This window comes from Anas acuta, chromosome 28 (assembly GCF_963932015.1).
Source record: "Anas acuta chromosome 28, bAnaAcu1.1, whole genome shotgun sequence".
Taxonomy (NCBI): Eukaryota; Metazoa; Chordata; class Aves; order Anseriformes; family Anatidae; genus Anas; species Anas acuta.
The window spans coordinates 3,159,663-3,176,359 of NC_089006.1; the positions used below are offsets into that span (position 1 = coordinate 3,159,663).

General features: G+C 69.1%; 4 protein-coding genes across 5 annotated transcripts; 2 read left to right on the top strand and 2 right to left on the bottom strand.

Moving 5' to 3' along the window:
• The first annotated feature begins 446 nt into the window (after positions 1-446).
• Positions 447-2,688, top strand: SLC50A1 (solute carrier family 50 member 1). Its single transcript, XM_068663167.1, has 6 exons — positions 447-581; positions 1,154-1,231; positions 1,326-1,449; positions 1,525-1,683; positions 1,761-1,880; positions 2,165-2,688. The coding sequence occupies exons 1-6, from the start codon at positions 514-516 to the stop codon at positions 2,264-2,266; spliced, it is 651 nt and encodes a 216-aa protein (XP_068519268.1). The 5' UTR covers positions 447-513; the 3' UTR covers positions 2,267-2,688.
• Positions 2,689-5,346: 2,658 nt separating this feature from the next.
• DPM3 (dolichyl-phosphate mannosyltransferase subunit 3, regulatory) lies at positions 5,347-5,945 on the bottom strand. Its single transcript, XM_068663169.1, has 2 exons — positions 5,786-5,945; positions 5,347-5,660 (listed from the first exon to the last, which is right to left on the bottom strand). Exon 2 carries the CDS (start codon positions 5,652-5,654, stop codon positions 5,376-5,378), a length of 279 nt encoding a protein of 92 aa, XP_068519270.1. The 5' UTR covers positions 5,655-5,660; positions 5,786-5,945; the 3' UTR covers positions 5,347-5,375.
• A 230-nt stretch (positions 5,946-6,175) lies between these two features.
• Positions 6,176-8,372, bottom strand: KRTCAP2 (keratinocyte associated protein 2). 2 transcript variants are annotated; one of them, XM_068663165.1, is made up of 5 exons: positions 8,001-8,372; positions 7,039-7,193; positions 6,901-6,964; positions 6,616-6,682; positions 6,176-6,382 (listed from the first exon to the last, which is right to left on the bottom strand). In XM_068663165.1, exons 1-5 carry the CDS (start codon positions 8,368-8,370, stop codon positions 6,262-6,264), a joined length of 777 nt encoding a protein of 258 aa, XP_068519266.1. In that variant the 5' UTR covers positions 8,371-8,372; the 3' UTR covers positions 6,176-6,261. The 2 variants fall into 2 exon arrangements, with proteins under 2 accessions (XP_068519266.1, XP_068519267.1); XM_068663166.1 differs by lacking the exon at positions 8,001-8,372 and adding an exon at positions 7,662-7,803.
• TRIM46 (tripartite motif containing 46) lies at positions 8,253-14,700 on the top strand. Its single transcript, XM_068663158.1, is given in 11 exon segments — positions 8,253-8,392; positions 9,266-9,521; positions 9,627-9,970; positions 10,096-10,239; positions 10,407-10,502; positions 10,613-10,866; positions 10,974-11,095; positions 12,632-12,931; positions 13,036-13,333; positions 13,438-13,492; positions 13,494-14,700. Coding segments are annotated over 11 exon segments (2,253 nt in total). The 5' UTR covers positions 8,253-8,329; the 3' UTR covers positions 13,815-14,700.
• The last annotated feature ends 1,997 nt before the right edge of the window (positions 14,701-16,697 follow it).

Here is a 16,697-nt window from a genome sequence, read left to right on the forward strand (position 1 = left end):
TTGCACAAGGCTCTGCAGGGGGAGGTGTCCCATGGAGTGGTGCCCGGGGTTGGTTTCAGGTGGAGGTGCAAAGTCCTGCAGGGCTGGGGAGCAGTTCCCTTCCTGGGATATTGGGGGGGGGGGGGGGCTGTGAGTTTTGGGGTGCAGCTGCAGTCAGCTGGAACCCCTGAGCTGGTGGGGGGGGAGCACGATAATGGAGGGTGGTTATGGGGGGGAAACTGGGGGACCCTGGGGAAAAGGGGGTGCTGTGGGGTGGGAGTTGTAGGAAAGGGGGATCCTGGGACCCCAGGAAGGTGGGGTGCTGGGGGGGGTCACAAGGCTGTGACCCCAATCCTGAAAGATCGGGGGGGGAGGGGGGCACAGAGCTGCGTGTCCCGTGCCCGCCGCACCCGGGGGCGCTGCTCCCGGTCCCTCCCCGGTAGTACGGCCCCGCCCCGCCCCGAGCAGCGCCGCCCCCCCCCCCCCCCGCGTTTCTCTTCCCCCCCCCTCCGGCTCCCGGTGCCCGCGGCGAGCATGGAGCTGCTGCCGGTGCTGGCCGCCGCCTGCCTCTTCTTCACCATGGCCATGTTCTGCAGCGGGCTGTGAGCCGCCGGGAACCGGGGGCGGCGGGGGGGGGACGGGGAGGGATCGGGGGGGGGGAAGGGAGGGACTCGGGAGGCCGGGGGGGGGGGTGCTGGGGGCGGGGCGGGGGGAGGCGGGGAGGGAATGGGAGGTGCGGGGGGTGGGGGGGGGAATGCGGGGCAGTGGGAGGCTGGGGGGGTGCAATGGAATGGGGGGTGCAATGGGGGGGCACTGGGAGGCTGGGGGCTGGAATTGGGGGTGTGATAGGAGGCTGGGGGTGCAGTGAGGGGTGGGGGTGCAATGGGGGGGGCACTGGGAGGCTGGGGGTGCAGTGGGGGGTGAGGGTGCAATGTGGGTGCAGTGTGGGAGGTATTGAGGCTGGCTGGGGGGGCCGGGAGCTCCAGGCTGAAGGCCAGGCGTGCAGGGTCAGGTGGGGGCTCTGAGGGTGCAGGGGGGGGCACTGGGGTGTAGGAGATAATGCAGAGAAGGTCCCAGCTGCTGAGGAGGGGCTGCTGGTATTTTATGGGGCTAAGGTTGTAGCCCCCCCCCGTGGCGCTGGGCACCCATGAGGCCTCTCTCCCCCCGGCCCTAGGTTTGACCTGTGGAGGATAATCACTACGAAGAGCGTGGACAACATCCAGTTCCCACCCTTCCTCGCCATCAAAGCCAAGTACACAGGGGGCACAACCTTTTGGGGCCGGGGGGTTGAATTTCAGGGGTGGGCGTAGGCAGGAGCCCCCAGGCCTGTGCCGCTCATCCTGCAGCAACCTGTGCTGGCTGGGGTACGGGTGCTGGAAGCCGGACTGGACGCTGATCATCATCAACAGCATCGGGGCCGCTCTGCAAAGCCTTTACATCCTGGTGTACTTCTACTACAGCCCCGCCAAGGTGGGTGCCGGCCCGGCTGGGTTGGGGGGGCGCACAGAGGAACCCCCACGCTGACGGCCCCGCGCTGTGCCGCAGCGTCAGGTGCTGCTGGAGGTCCTGACGTTCCTGGCCCTGCTGGCCGCGGCCTGTGGCTACTTCTGCTACTTCCCCGACGAGGACACCCTGCTGAGCCGCATGGGGTTCTCCTGCAGCAGCCTCACCATCATGATGTACGCCTCGCCGCTCATCGACCTGGTGCGTAAAGCTGGGTGGGACCGGGGGAGGTGTCGGGGGGGCTGCGTGGCACCAGGCCAGCCCCTCGCTCCCCGCAGGCCAAGGTGATCCGGAGCAGGTCGACGCGCTGCTTGTCCTTCCCCCTGGCCGTCACCACCTTCCTGGCCTCCAGCTGCTGGACGCTGTACGGGCTGTGGCTCAAAGACAACTACATCACGGTGGGTTGGGGGCAGCGGGAGGCCGGGGGCTGCTGTGGGTTCCCCCCCCTCCTCTCCAGCCCCTTTCAGCGGGGCGCCTGGCACCGGGCTGGACCCCGTCCGGCGTCGCGTGTGTCACACAGCAGAGCCCGTGACTAGGCTCGGCGAGATGAGTATTGATTTTAATTAATTAGATGGGATAAGGCCAATAAATCTCCCCCGGCGACGCGGGGCTGGTGGCGCGGGGGAGGGCAGCAGCAGCACCGCGAGCTGGGTAACGCCGCCCGGCCCCGTGTGCTCCGCAGGTCTCCAACGTGCCGGGCATCGTCACCAGCGTCGTGCGGCTCTGGCTGTTCTGGCGCTACGCCCCGGGCCGGGACAATCCCCACAGACCCCTGCACGCCTGAGGGGGTCCTGCTGGTGCCGGAGCCCCGGAGCCAGGCCGGTGTCAGACACTTGGTGACCAAGGAAGGCCCCCCCTGCTCGCCACTCTGCTCCTGCTGCCGCAGCGTGGCCAGCTCCTGCTGGGTGACACCAGGGCGTCCCCATCGGCTGAGGGCTCCCAGCAGGACTGGGGCCCTGGGGGGACACCTCAGTCCCTCACCGCTGCAGTTTGCCCTCTGGCAGCTCCTCTCCGTTTGGCTCCCTGGGGCCGTTTTTTCCTGCGGTGGTGGTTGGTTTGTTCGCAGCGATGCCTTGGGGGTGGCAGGCTCCCCCTGCCCCCGTCCCCGCGATGTTCTTCCAGGCCCTGCCCCAGCGCTGGGCTGGGTGGGCAGCCCCCTTTTGTACGACTCGAAGTGCCTTTTAATAAATCGCAGACTCTTCCCAGCACCTGCTTGTTGTCCCCTCCCGCTCTGGGCTGTGCTGGGTGCCGGGGCCAGCACGGCTCCTGTCCCCACAGCGCTTTGGCCTCAGGATGCTGGGGCTAATCCCGGCACCCTCTGAGCCCTGCAGCTCCTCATCCACCAGTACCCACTTGCCCATGGGGTGCAGCAATCCCCCACAGGGGGCTCCAGCCTCAGCCCAGGAACGGGGCGGCAGCACTGGGTGGTAGGGGCAGGGAGTGGGGCATGGAGGAAGGCAGCGCTGCCTGAGGGTGCTCCTCCGACCTCCCCAAGCAGCAGCACGAGGACACCGGTCACGGAGTGGAAAGAAAAGTCCCTTCCGTAGCACGGACACAGGGCTTGCTACCGCCCATTATGCCAGCAAACTTAAAATCAATTAAAATCCTCGCTAAAACCACGACGCTCGAGTGTGCGCATCAAATCAAGGCAGCCGTTGGCGGCGACCCAAGCTCAATTAATGAATTAACAATGATCTGGAATGAAGTTATCAGGCAAGCGCATCAGCAGATGGACGGGAGCGAGCGCGGGTGACCAAGTTACACAACAGATGCCGGAGCCGTGCAAAAACCAGGGGCCCGGGGTGGCGGCGGCCCCGCGCGGAGAGGAGCCCCGGCCCTGCCAGCTCCCGGGAGGCCCTCGGCGTGGGCACAGCCGCAGCCCGGCTGACGCAGCCCGGATTAAGGAAGTGTTGACGAGGAATTTGGCCGCGCTCGTGCACTCAGCCGCTCGCTCACACCTTGCGACGTGGCCTGGGAAAAATCAATACGGCGGCAGCGGCCCCGCCACGCCAGCAACGGGGCAGGGAAAGGAGAGGGAAAGATGAACTCCGGCTGTGCTGCGGCACTGCGGGGCGTGCTGCGTCCTGCTGCTGTGGCCTGCGGGGTCCGAGCCCTCGAGGAAGCTCCTTCGCTGGGCTCCCCTTGGCTTTTCCAGCTGCGAGTGCAGGTGTTCCTGCCCTTGGGACTCCCCCACGGGGCTGTGCTCCCCAGGGCCCTGCAGATGTTTTTCCCACCTGGTTGGAGCCACCGATCTGCTCTGGCTGCCCTGGCACTGGGGCTTCAGCTCGTGGCCCGGGAGGAACGTGGGGGGGGGACAGGGCAGCTTTTCCCGGTGACGCAAGTGAGCAGAAACTCGGCTGCCAACCGGTCACTCCGGCTGGCGTGTGCCGCGAGCGGCCGTGACGCAGCCCCGCTCGTGAGGCTGGAGGTGAGCAAGAGCAGCCACCGGCTACGCGAGCGCCCGCAGCGGGCACGTGCCCGTGCAGGGAGAAGCCGGGGCCGTGCTGCTACCTGCCAGCCTGCAGGGAGCCCGCCGAGGGCTCCCGGCCTCGTGCCACGCCAGCACCGTGCTCCCTGCCCTGAAAAGGCAGCGCTGAAGCCGAGGGGCTGCCACCCCCAAACGGCCGCACACGGGCACGGGGCTGCGGGAGCCGCCCACCCCGCTCCGAGCTGCCACTGTTGCTCAGGAAACAGCTAATTAGTCGCTCCTGCTAATTAGCCCGAGTCCTCCCTCATGCTACCAACTGCTCCTTTTTGCAGAAGGATGCGCAGCCGATAATTAAAAAAAACAAGAAAGTCCTTCGGCTGGTATGCGAAGAAGCCGGGGAGGCTGCCAGCGAGGCAGGCCCCAGCATGCGTCACCACCGGCAGCGCGGCTCCGCCAGCCGGGCCGGCAGCGCGGCTCTCGCGCACCCCAAAACAGGAGGCACCCCCAGACCGAGGCCACCCAGGGCTCCCCCCGGCGTGCCAGGGAAGGCCCTGCCGCGGGAGCCCCACACGCGGCTCCGGAGCACCTGCGTCCCATTTTCCCCGTGGAGGCGTGGGGCAGAGCAGCAGCCGCAGTCGCTGCTCCGCCAGCATCGGGGAGCAGCCCCCCCGGCGTGGGCCGCGCCGCCCCAGCAGGCTGGGGGAGACCACAGGCTCCGGGCACTCTGCATTTTAAAGGCTGCGCCAGCCGCTCCACCCAGCCACGCTCTCTCCTCCTTCCCCTGGCAGGGCCGGGCCGATTCTTCTCCAGCTCCCACCTGACGGCTCAAACCACATCTGAAGGGCTGCCGGGAGCGCGCGGTGCCCGCAGTGCTACCCAGCGCCGGGGGCTGCCGAGGCAGGGCCCAATCCTGCCCTCCCCACCTCGCAGCCCTGCCCGTGCAGCCCAGCTCGGGGATGCTCGGAGGCTGGGTGGGCCGGCGCAGGCTCCCTGCAGCACCTGCAGAGGGGGGTGGGTGCCGAGGGGGGGCCGAGCGGACGCCCTGCTCTGCCTGGAGCCCGTGCAAAGACAGCTGGAGCCCGGCTGCACCGGGCAGGGTGGGGAGCGGCCCCAAAGCAGCACCGGGGGGGCTCGGCCACCCCCTGCCTGCAACCAGGGTGGCACAGCACAGGCTGGGGCTCCCTTTACCTTCTCCTGGCAGCACAGCACGGCCCAGTATGGCCCAGTATGGCCTGGCACAGCCCGGTACAGCCTGGCATGACCCAGCACGGCTTGGTACAGCCCTGCACGGCCCGGTATGGCCCGGTACAGCCCAGCACAACCCAGTACAGTACAACACGGCCCTGTATGACTCGGTACAGCCCAGCACAGCCCGGTGCAGCCCAGCACGGCCCGGTACAGCCCGGTACAGCCCGATACATCCCGGTACAGCCCAGTACAGCACACTTTGTCGTCTTTATTGTGCTCAGAAGCGCAGCCCCCTCCGCCTCAGGTCCTCCCGCGCCGCGCTGATGTGCTCCCGGAGCTCGGCGGCCGCTTCCTCGCAGTCGTTGAAGGTGGCCAGGCGGTAGCCCACGGTGGCCAGCGCGTAGCAGCCGAAGGCCACCAGCAGGTAGACGGGCAGCGGCAGCAGGGCCTGGCGGCACGGCGCCGGCAGCCGCAGGCCCGGCGGGGACAGCGCCAGCGCGGCCCAGGCCGAGCCCAGCAGGGCGAGCCCGCACAGCCACTGCAGCAGCTTGGTCATGGCGGCCTGCGGAGACACGGACGGCACCGTGAGGGCGGCGCCGAGCCCCCGGGACCGGCCCCGGTGCCCCCGATGCCGGCCCCGGTTCCCCCCCCCCCCCCCGGCTCCCCTCAGGGCCGCCCCCCCCCCACCTGCAGCGCTCCCCGGCCCGGCGCTGCTCTCCCCGTCGCCAGGTGACGTCACTGCGGCGCGGCGCGGGGCATGCCGGGAGTTGTAGTCCGCCGCGGGGCCCCCTGGCGGCGGGGCCCGGCCCGGGGCCGGCTCAGGAAGCGCCGCGCTTTGTCCGCCGGGGCCGGGCCGGGCCGCAGGAAGCACCTGGCTTCCGCCGTGTCCGGTCGCGGCGGGGGGCGCGGGGCCGGCGTGGGAGCAGGCCCGGCACGGCTCTCCCACGGGCCCGGCCGGGCACCGAGCCCCGAGGGCACCGGGGGCACCGGGAGGGACCGGCACCGGGGGCTGGGGGGCTGCGGGGGGGACCCCCGGGTGCTGAGGAACCAACCCTGAGGCAGCCGCAGACACGGAGCTACAAAGAAACTGCTTTATTGCCCGGCCCAGAGTCCGGGTCCAGGCTGGAGGAGGGGGAGCTGCCCCGGGAAGGGGCCCCGGGGCGTCAATTCCTCTTCCTGCCTTTGCCAGGGGCTTTGGTGGGGACGGCTGCAGGCGCTGCGGACTGGTAGAGCGTGGAGGAGATCTTGTTGATGTAGTACAGACCGACCATGGAAAAGATGAGGCTGCGGGTAAACAAGAGAAGAGGTTACTCAGCTGCAGCCCTCGTGCAGGAAGGAACACGCTGAGGCCAAACTGAGGGCACCCCCCTGCTCCCACTGCGCTGCGTGGCCGAGCCAGGTGCTCCCGGCCAGCCTCGGCCCTGCCGACAGGGAGCAGGAGCCACCAGGGCCCCTGGCAGCTGCCCCGGATGGTGACAAGCTGCTTCCCCACCCTCCGGGGCAGGCTGTGGACTTACCAGGTGGTCACGCAGACTCTGTGAATGAGGCCGGAGGCAAAAAGGGCCAGCAAGAGGCAGGTGAGGACTGCAGGGAAAAACAGGAGAGAGAAGAGATGCAGCCACGCCGTCCCATCAGCTGTGCAGCCCCTCCTGAGAACCTCAGCAACGTGGCAAGAAAAACCCACGTAGAGCACAGAGGGGAACAGCAGGACGGGCTGCGTGCCCTCTGCAAACCCAACGTGGGGCTGCACGCCCAGCACCCACAGCCGGCGGCACCGTCCCCTCCCTGCTGGTGGCACTTACTCTCGGGGAATATCTTGGCCTGGAAACCTTTGCCAAACACCAGGTTCTCGAGGTTGTTGAAGGCCTGCACAGGGGGTTAAGGCACGGAACCGGGAACCACCTCCCCAGCCCCGCTCCCCGTGTGGCCCCAAAGGATACGGTGAGGGAGCAGACGAAGAGCGCGGCGCCCAGCAGCCCGCCCTGGATGGTGAGCCACTCGGTGGAGGCCAGCTGCCGGCTGTACATCTGCATCCCGGCGAACAGCAGCAGCGACAGCAGCGACGACAGCGCCAGCGACGTGCCCGTGCCTACAGCTGCAGCACGGCCCCAGCTCAGCAGGGCGGGGGGGCGGTCCCCAAAGCCCCCCCCAGGCCCCGATCGCCCCCTGCAGCCCCCCCAAGCCTCTCATTGCCCCCTGACCTCCCCCCATGACCCCAGTCTCCCTCAGCAGCTCCCCCCCGAGGCCTCCCCCCCCCACTCCACCCCCTGTCCCGGTCCCTACAGCCCCCCCCATGCCCTGATCACCCCCTGAACCCCCCCCCCCGAGGCCTCCCCCGCTCCCCGAGGCCCCGGGCCCGGTCCCCGCAGCCCCCCCCGGGCTGCAGCCGCCCCCCACGGGGCCCCCCCGCCCCTCAGGCCCCGGGCCCGGTGCCTGAACCCCCCCATTCGAGGCCCCGGTCGCCCCCTGACGCCCCCCCCAAGTCCCCTCCCGCCCCCTGCAGCCCCCCCCGCCCCTCAGGCCCCGGTGCCTCCCCCCCCCCCCCCCCCCCCGTTCCCGTTACCCATGATGCCCCGCGGCGTCGCCCCCCGGCCCCTTCCCCTCCCGGCCCCGCCGCCGCCGCTCCCCCCGCACTGCGCAGGCGCGCCCCGGACCCGCGCACGCGCCCTGCGCGCTCCCCCCCCCCCCATACAAAGCGACACGGCGGCAGCCGCGGGCACGCGCCCTTCTCAGGCGCGCCCCCGCGCGGGGCTCGGCCGGCGCTCGGGCGCCCCCTAGCGGCCGGGCGCGGCGCTGCAGGCCCCGCCGCTCCGCGCGCGCCCCCCGGCGGCGGGGAGCGGAGCGCGGGGAGGCCCCGGGGCACCGGGCGGGGGCGCGGCCGCCTCCCCCCCCCCCTCCGTACCCGGCCCCCTCCTCCTCCTCCTCCCCCCCATCCCTCCTCCGGGCTCCGTTCGGCCCCTTCCCGGCTCCGCTGCCGGCCCCGAGCCCGGCGCCGCGCTGCCGTCCGCGGGGAGCCGCCGGGGGCCGCCCCGGGGAGCGGAGGGGGCGTCCCGGTACCGGCCCGGTGCCGCCGCCCCCCGCCGCCCCCCCCTCTCCGGGGCGGGTCCCTCGGAGCATGCGCGCCGCCGCCCCCCGCCGCCCTCCCCCCGGTTCCGCCGCTCCCTGCAGCAGAACCGGGCGGCCGCTGCTGCCGCCGGTACCGGCACCGGCACCGGCCCCGGGCGCGGAGCCATGGCCGAGGGCGAGGACCTGCAGACCTTCACCTCCATCATGGACGCGCTCGTCCGCATCAGCGTGAGCGGCGGCGGGGACCGGGCGGGGACCGAGCGGGACCGGGCCGGGCTCTCCCGGGACCGGCGTCGCCATGGCAACGCGGCGGGGCGGCGGCGGCGGGGCCGGGACGGCCGCGATGGCCCCGGGGGGGGGGCGGCCGGGGGTGCCCTTGAGGGCCCCGAGGGCCGCGGAGAGGCCTCGCTGCCTCGGACCCGTTCCCCACCGGGCCCCGTGGGGGGGCGGATCGGCCCTCGCCGAGCCCCGGGTGGGGCGCACCGGGCACCGGGGAGCGCCCCCCGAGGCCTCCCGGGATGCTGAGAGCCCGGCGCCCCCGCGGGGACTGGGGTGGGGAGGGCCCGGGGGTGTCCCGGTGCCGTGCTGGGGTCCTGGGGCTGGGGCTGGTCCCGCTCGGGACCGGATCCCGGTGCTGGTCCCCGTCCTGGCGCTGGTCCTGGTCTCGATGCTGGTTGCTGTCCTGGCCCTGATCCTGGCCCCGATTTTGGCCTTGATGCCAGTCCCTGAGCCTGGTCCTTGAGCCTGGTCTCGATGCTGGTCCCTGTCCTGGCCCTGATCCTGGCCCCGGTCCTGGTCTCAGTGCTGGGCCCTGATCCTGGTCCTGATCCAGATCTTGATCCTGGTCTCAGTGCTGGTCCTGGTCCTGGTCCTGGTCCTGGTCCTGGCCCTGATCCTGGCCTTGACGCTGGTCCTTCTCCAGGCCCTAATCCTAGTCTTGGTGCTGGGCCCTATCCTGGATCTGCTCCTGGCCCTGATCCTGATCTCAGTGCCGGGCCCTATCCTGGCCCTATTCCCAGTCCTAACCCGGGTCCCAGTCTCCATCCTGTCCCGGTCCCCATCCTGGCTGCTCCCGGTGACGCTCTCCCCCTCTCTCCTCAGACCAGCATGAAGAACATGGAGCGGGAGCTGGTGTGCCCGGTGTGCAAGGAGATGTACAAGCAGCCGCTGGCCCTGCCCTGCATGCACAACGTCTGCCACGTCTGCGCCAGCGAGGTGCTGCTGCAGCACGGCTACCTCTGCTGCGACCCCACCTCCGAGCCCTCCTCGCCCGCCGCCACCCCGGCCACCCGCAGCCCGCGCCTGGGCCGCAGGGGGGTCCCCAAACCCGACCGACTGGACCGGCTCCTGAAGTCAGGTGGGGGGGACGGGGACAGTGCTGGCGGGGGGCGGAGGGGCTCTGCTGGCCCCGAGGAGCCGCGGGGCGCTGGGCTGTGTGTGACGCCTCCCCGGCCTCCTGCAGGGTTCGGCACCTACCCGGGGCGGAAGCGGGGCACCGTGCACCCCCAGACCATCAGCTTCCCCTGCCCGGCCTGCCAGCGGGACATCGACCTGGGCGAGCGGGGCCTCGGCAGCCTCTTCCGCAACCTGACCCTGGAGCGCGTGGTGGAGCGCTACCGCCAGACCATCAACATCAGCGCCGCCATCATGTGCCAGTTCTGCAAGCCCCCGCAGCTGGAGGCCACCAAGGGCTGCACGGAGTGCAAGTCCAGCTTCTGCAACGAGTGCTTCAAGCTCTACCACCCCTGGGGCACCCAAAAGGCTCAGCACGAGCCCACGCCACCCACGCTCACCTTCCGCCCAAAGGTACGGCCTCCTCCATCGGGGTCTTTCCTATTTGGGGTTCCCCAGGTGCCACAGCAGACGAGCTGGGGAGAGACCCTTGGGGGGGGGGTCCTAAAACTCTGCTGAGCTTCCTCGTGTCCGTGCAGGGTCTGATGTGCCCAGAGCACAAGGAGGAGGTGACTCACTACTGCAAGACCTGCCAGCGGCTGGTGTGCCAGCTCTGCCGCGTGCGACGCACTCACACCAGCCACAAGATTACGCCGGTGCTCAGCGCCTACCAGGCTCTCAGGGTAAGGGCTGCTGCGGGGCTGCGCGCTCGGGTCGGGGTCAGGACGCCCACGGGGAGGCAGGGAGGAAGCAGGGGTGCGAGCTGAGCTCGCAGCACAGATGGGGTGAGGGCTCTGTTTGCAGGTCGGGGGCGCACGAGGCCAGTGGTGGCTAACCTCCTTCCTTGCAGGAGAAGCTGACAAAGAGCCTTGCCTACATCTTGAGCAGCCAGGACACGGTGCAGACCCAGATTGCTGAGCTGGAGGAGACGGTGAAGCACACGGAGGTAAGGGCACAAGGTCCCCGAGCAGTCCCTAGGTGGGGATTGGCACCTCCTGGCTGGTCCCTTTGCCCCGTGGGGGCCGTTCAGCGCGCTGACAGCGCCGTGCTTGGCAGGTGAACGGCTCGCAGGCCAAGGAGGAGGTGTCCCAGCTGATCCAGGGGCTGTGCTCCATGCTGGAGGAGAAGCGGGCGTCCCTGCTGCAGGCCATCGAGGAGTGCCAGCAGGAGCGGCTGGCCAGCCTGCACTACCAGATCCAGGAGCACCAGGCCATGCTGGAGAACTCGGGCATGGTGGGCTACGCCCAGGAGGTGCTGAAGGAGACCGACCACCCCTGCTTTGTCCAGGCTGCCAAGCAGCTGCACAACAGGTACCGGGTGGGGGGACCCGCGTGGGTGTCCCCGTGGTGTTGGGGCTGGCCGGTGCCCGAGGCAGCCCTCGCAGCCACCCTGACGTCCCCGCTCTCCTGTGCTGCAGGATCCTCAGGGCCACCGACTCGCTGCAGAGCTTCCGACCTGCAGCCACGGCCTCCTTCAGCCACTTCCAGCTGGATGTCAGCAGGGAGCTGAAGCTGCTCACAGACCTGGCCTTCATCAAAGGTAACCGCAGCAGGACCCCGGCACCGGCTGCGGCCCGTGTGGAGGCGCAGCCCCTGCGGGCAGAGCAGCTCCGTGCCCGCCCGTCTCCTCCCTTGGAGCCAGAGCTCGGCTCCGGCCACGGAGGGATGCGCTCAGGCAGGCGCCCGTGGATCTGCCGCCCCCCTCCCTGTCAGGAATGGCCCCAGCAGCCCCCAAAGCGCTCCCTGCCCTGCCCTGTGCCGGGGCTGCAGGCAAGGGGGCAGGAAAGGCAGGGCTGTGGTGTGAGGTAAGGGCAGCAGGAGGGTGAGTACGGAGCGGAGGCTGCCCCAGGTGCAGGGCAGGCGCTTCCCCACCAGGGCAGGTGCCGCCTGGGCCCTGCCGGACCGGCTGGCAACACTTTTCAGACCTGCTTCTACCTCTCTTTGTTTATAGGCTGCGGCCGCTGCTGATCGTCACCGAAGTAACTGAGGCAAGTCACTCCCCTGCCCCAGAGCCACCCCTGCTCTCTCTGTCCCATCCCTCCATCCCCACTCCTGCCCCATTCCCACTCCGCTGCCATCGACCATCCCCGTCCTGCCCGCTGGTGCTGGCAGGTGCTGACTCTGCCCGCGCTCGCCACCCTTCTCTGCCCCCTCCCTCCATCTGCTGCAGCTCCTTCTGCCATCCCCATCCCCTCCTCACCCCATTTCTGTCCCTGCATCCCCTCCTCACCCCCATTTCTGTCCCTGCATCCCCTCCTCACCCCCATTTCTGTTTCTGCACCCTCTCCTCACCCCATTTCTGCCTCTGCATCCCCTCCTTACCCCCACTTCTGTCCCTGCATCCCCTCCTCACCCCATTTCTGTCTCTGCACCCCCTCCTCACCCCATTTCTGTCCCTGCACCCCCTCCTCACCCCATTTCTCTCTGCACCCCCTCCTCACCCCATTTCTGTCCCTGCACCCCTTCCTCACCCCATTTCTGTCTCTGCATCCCCTCCTCAGTCCCATTTCTCTCTCCATCCCCTCCTCACCCCATTTCTCTCTCCATCCCCTCCTCACCCCATTTCTGTCTCTGCACCCTCTTCTCACCCCATTTCTGTCTCTGCATCCCCTCCTCACCCCATTTCTCTCTCCATCCCCTCCTCACCCTCACTTCTGTCTCTCCATCCCCTCCTCACCCCACTTCTGTCTCCTTTCCACCCCTGCCTCCCTGCTCCAGTTACGCTGGCATCTTCACACCGCTCTGCCATCCCCATCTCTTCCTCCTCCTCCTCTCCTGCTGTCTCCATCCTCTCTCTCTCTTTCTTTCTTTCTCTCTCTCTCTCCCTCCCTCCCCCCGACTTGCACTCAGCCTCTCTGGTCCCTGGAGCCTCACAGCAGCCAGCTCCTCTGTCTCCCCAACTCTCTCCCCCCTCTGGTGCCTACACACAGTCTCTGCAGCCAGATCCCCCTAGACTCCTGCTGGTTGTGCGTCCGTCCGTCCGGAATGCCCCCTCCCTGCGTCTGGCCGCCTCCCCACCCACGAGGGGGGGATGCTGCCTGATGCCTGCCCCCCCCCCCCGTGCCTCTCCCCGCAGTGCCCGAGGCCCCCGTCATCGACACGCAGCGCACCTACGCCTACGACCAGATCTTCCTGTGCTGGCGGCTGCCGCAGCACTCGCCCCCCGCCTGGCACTACACCGTGGAGTACCGCAAGACGGACGCCAAGGCCAAAGGGCTGAAGCTGTGGCAGCGGCGCGAGGAGGTGCGCGGCACCAGCGCCCTGGTCGAGTACCTGGACACCGACAGCGTCTACGTGCTCCGGGTGAAGGGCTGCAACAAGGCCGGCTTCGGGGAGTACAGCGAGGACATCTACCTGCACACGCCGCCCGCCCCAGGTGAGGGGACGCCCCCCCGGGGAGCAGCGTCTCCCAACCCGCCCGCATCCCTCGGGCTTTTCGCCGTCCCCTTCTCACCTCCTCTGCTCTCCTCCTCCCCGCAGTCCTCAACTTCTTCCTGGACAACCGCTGGGGCTTCAACCGGGACCGGCTGGCCATCAGCAAGGACCAGCGCGCCGTGCGCAGCGTGCCCGGCATCCCCATGCTGTTCGCGGCGGAGCGGCTGATGACCAGCTGCCACCTCTCCATCGACCTGGTCATCGGGGACGTGGCCATCACGCAGGGCAAGAGCTACTGGGCCTGCTGCGTGGATCCCAGCTCTTACCTGGTCAAGGTGGGCGTGGGGCTGGAGAGCAAACTGCAGGAGTGGTTCCAGGTGCCTCAGGACGTGGTGAGCCCCAGGTGAGCGGGGTGGGGGCGCAGGGGGGCTTCGTGGGTCTGCGGGAGGTGGCGAGGCAGCCTTTGTAGAGCCTCTGCACCGGGCCTCACCTGTCCCCCTGCCACAGGTACGACCCTGACAGCGGCCACGACAGCGGGGCAGAGGACACAACGGTGGACGCGCCCCCCGCCCTACGCCTTCCTCACCATCGGCATGGGCAAGATCTTGCTCTCGCATGGCTCGGCGCTCACTTCTCGTGACCCCAACGGCTGCACCGTGCCCTTGCCACCGCGCATCGGCATCTGCCTGGACTACGAGCAGGGCAAGGTGAGCTTCTACGACGCCGTGTCCTTCCGTGAGCTCTGGGAGTGTGGCGTGGACTGCTCGGGGCCTGTCTGCCCCGCCTTCTGCTTCATCGGAGGGGGTGCCCTGCATCTCCAGGAGCTGGTGGCCAACAAGCAGGAGCGCAAAGTGACCATCGGGGGCTTCGCCAAGCTGGACTGAGCCGCGCGCAGCGCTCCCTGCACGCACATCTGGTGCGACCCCTTATTGCCAAGCGAGCTTCAGGGCCTGGAGGGGACGCGACCATGCAGGGAGCGCAGCTCAGCAGGGGCAGCCCCAGCCCTGCCCGGGGCTTGGAGCAGGCCGGGTGTTTGTTTTGTGGGACTGGGGGGGACGGGGACAGCTCCGCCGTCCCCTCCCTTCCCCATCCACCTGCCCCTTTCACCAGCTCAGCTCTGTGGCAGGCAGAGGCTGGCGGCAGGTCCTGGCAGAGGGTCAGCCCTGGGGGTGGAGCAGGGAGGGGGACGCGAGGGGGACGCAGGGCTGCGTGGGGAGGGGGGAGGCAGGAGCTGGTTGGGGTGACGGTGGGGGGAGCGGCTGGGCAGTGGCTGGGGCGGGGGAGGCAGATGGGCTGGGGGAGAGAGGGAGGGGGGAGGCTGGGCTGGAACAAGGTACGAGGACGTTTTTGTAAAAATGGCTCATTTTTGACGCGGCTCACCCGGCTGCAGCATCGCGGCCAGGCACAGCCACTGCTGGGTCCTGGGGGGCTGTGGGACCTCGGTGTCCCCCACCCTCCTGAGGGGCTGCAGAGCACTGCTGGGTTCTCTGCTCCCTCCCCGCGGCGTGGGGCCAGCCCCATGTGGCCCCCACCCCCGGGACCCGCTCAGTGCCCCCCTTCCACCGCTCAGTGCCAAGCAGCCCCTGCCAGCCGGGGCTTGCGGAGTTGGGATCCGACGTGGCCAGGAGCCATGGGGGGGCTGCCCCCCACTGCAGGGGCCTTGGGGCTGCAGTCCCACGCTGGGAGCCGTGCGAGCTGCTGTAGTTTCTCATGGGTTCTGTTACAATTGCTGTCTTTTCATGGTTTCCTACAATAAACTGCAATGCCAGACTTCTCCAGAGCCCCCCTAGGGCAGCCGCAGCCCCCTGGGGGGTGGAGGGCAGGGCAGCAGCACCCACCCATGCCCCGCTGCCTGCTCCCCGTGGGGCAGGGCCCTGTGGGGTGGAGGCCGTGGGGCAGAGCTGTCCTTCGGGCTGTGGCCAGCAGAGGCCAATCCTGCCCAGGGACGGCCGGGGCAGCGCTGACGTGTCCGGCACCCGCTCGGGTTGTGCCCGGCCACGTGGCCGCTGCTGCTCAGCCTCCCTGGGGTCTCGCTCCCGTCCCCACCTGGCTCCTGCTGGCCCCATAAGGGACAAATCCTGGTAGTGGGTTTAGTGTTAATGGGGTATGATGAGAGGGAAGCAGCGGGGTCCCGGGAGCGCTGGCAAAACCTCCTGGGCTCTCCGGCATCTTCTGGGGGTGAGCAGCAGGGGCAGGACCCCCCCTGGGACCACGAGGGCGGGGGGGGAGCTGCCTGTGGGGCTGGGCCCCCTCCTCGGGGCCGGCTCCTGCTGCTGGGAGAGGCGGCACAGGTGGGGCCAGGCAAGGAGCGGGGCCGGAATGGGAACCCTGCAAACAGGAGTTTCATTGTAGGGCCCAGCCCAAATCTCTGTTTCGATTCCTCCAGGCCCTGCCCAGGGCTGGGAAGGGGGGGTGAAGGGAAGGGGGGTGACGGGAAGGGGGGTGAGGGGAAGGGGCACGTGCACAGGGCTGGTGCACCCCAGGGGCTCTGCCCCAGCAGCACGCCCCACTCTGCTGCCCCATGCCCAAAGCTGGCTGTGGGGCGGGGAGGGTGGACGTGGCCCCACACCGCAGCCCCCCCTCCGGGACTATTTTTAGCTTCGTTCCTTCCTCCCAGCAAATGAGGCAGGATCCAGCACAGCCCCCCCCCACCTGGGCCATGCTGCTGCGGCCGTGCACGTGAACCCCCCCCCCGGCGCTGCCCTGCCCCTGCTGCCTTCTCCCACCGCAGCCCCTCGGCCCCGTGCCGCCCAGCTGCTGGTTTCGGTTGCTGTTGGCAGCTCTGTCGGCGAGGCACAATGGAAAATATAAAGCTTCCCCCCCCCCCCCCCCCCCAACCACATCCACACCCCTCGGCCCCATCTCCAGCCTCAGGGCTTGCGTCACCCACCCTCACAGCCAGCCCAGCCGTGCCCCGGAGCCCCCAGCCCCTCGCCCTCAGCTCCTGGCACCCCCCGGCACCCATTCGGGTCCCCAGGCACCCCGGTGATGTCCCCCCACCCGGGACCCACGTGCTGTGGCCAAGGGACCCGCGAGCCACGTGCCATCGGGTCACAGCTGGTCCCAGTCCCACGGCTGGTTCCTGTTGAAGCTGCTGGCCCCGTGCCCCATCTGACAAATGCTTTCTTTATATAAGTTGTGTTTCCTTGTTTTTCTGGCTCTTCGGTAGTTGCCAAAACTCTCCCAGTCCCCAGAGCAGGCGCCCCGGCCCAGCCCGAGCCAAGCAGCTCAGCGCGTGTCCCCACAGCGGGGCAGGATGTGTCCCCAGCCCCGGGACTTCCCGCTGCCCACCTCGCCCCTCCGCACACCCTGCAGCCCAGCTCCTCTTCCCATGGCCCCAGAAGCAATTTTGGGGCTCTGGCTGTGCCGGGATGGCTTCAACCCCAGCTTTCCAGGCTCCTGAGCCCAGGCGCAGCCCTGGCTCAGGCAGGGGATGATTCTGGGAGCAGCCTGGCTCAGACACGACTGCAGCCCGCAGGCAGCTGTGGCGGTGATGCACACGATCGGTCTTCTGCAGCTCCCCCCACGGCTTCATGGCTTGACCATCATCACCTTCACGCGCTGCTCGTGCAGGGTGACAAGTTGCACTGCCTGAGCCCCGTGTTTGCACAAAACAAACCCCAAGAGAACAGAGCTGGCCAGGCAGGGGGGGTGTAACAGGGCCTGTGTCACACCCCGGGGGGGGACGGACACCACCCACATGCAGGTGACTGTAGGAAAAGTGACAGAAATGACCTCATAAGCCAGAAACCTGAGAGTGCCTGGAA

Excerpts from the sequence above, each read along its gene's own strand:
- SLC50A1 (XM_068663167.1), top strand. The coding sequence starts at position 514 with ATGGAGCTGCTGCCGGTGCTGGCCGCCGCCTGCCTCTTCTTCACCATG. Across the intron at positions 1,684-1,760 it reads CCTCGCCGCTCATCGACCTG|GCCAAGGTGATCCGGAGCAG; the intron begins GTGCGTAAAGCT and ends CGCTCCCCGCAG. Across the intron at positions 1,881-2,164 it reads TCAAAGACAACTACATCACG|GTCTCCAACGTGCCGGGCAT; the intron begins GTGGGTTGGGGG and ends TGTGCTCCGCAG.
- DPM3 (XM_068663169.1), bottom strand. The coding sequence starts at position 5,654 with ATGACCAAGCTGCTGCAGTGGCTGTGCGGGCTCGCCCTGCTGGGCTCG.
- KRTCAP2 (XM_068663165.1), bottom strand. The coding sequence starts at position 8,370 with ATGATGGAGGTGAAGGTCTGCAGGTCCTCGCCCTCGGCCATGGCTCCG. Across the intron at positions 7,194-8,000 it reads GAGGAGGAGGAGGGGGCCGG|CTGTAGGCACGGGCACGTCG; the intron begins GTACGGAGGGGG and ends GCCGTGCTGCAG. Across the intron at positions 6,683-6,900 it reads GGCCAAGATATTCCCCGAGA|TCCTCACCTGCCTCTTGCTG; the intron begins GTAAGTGCCACC and ends TTTTCCCTGCAG.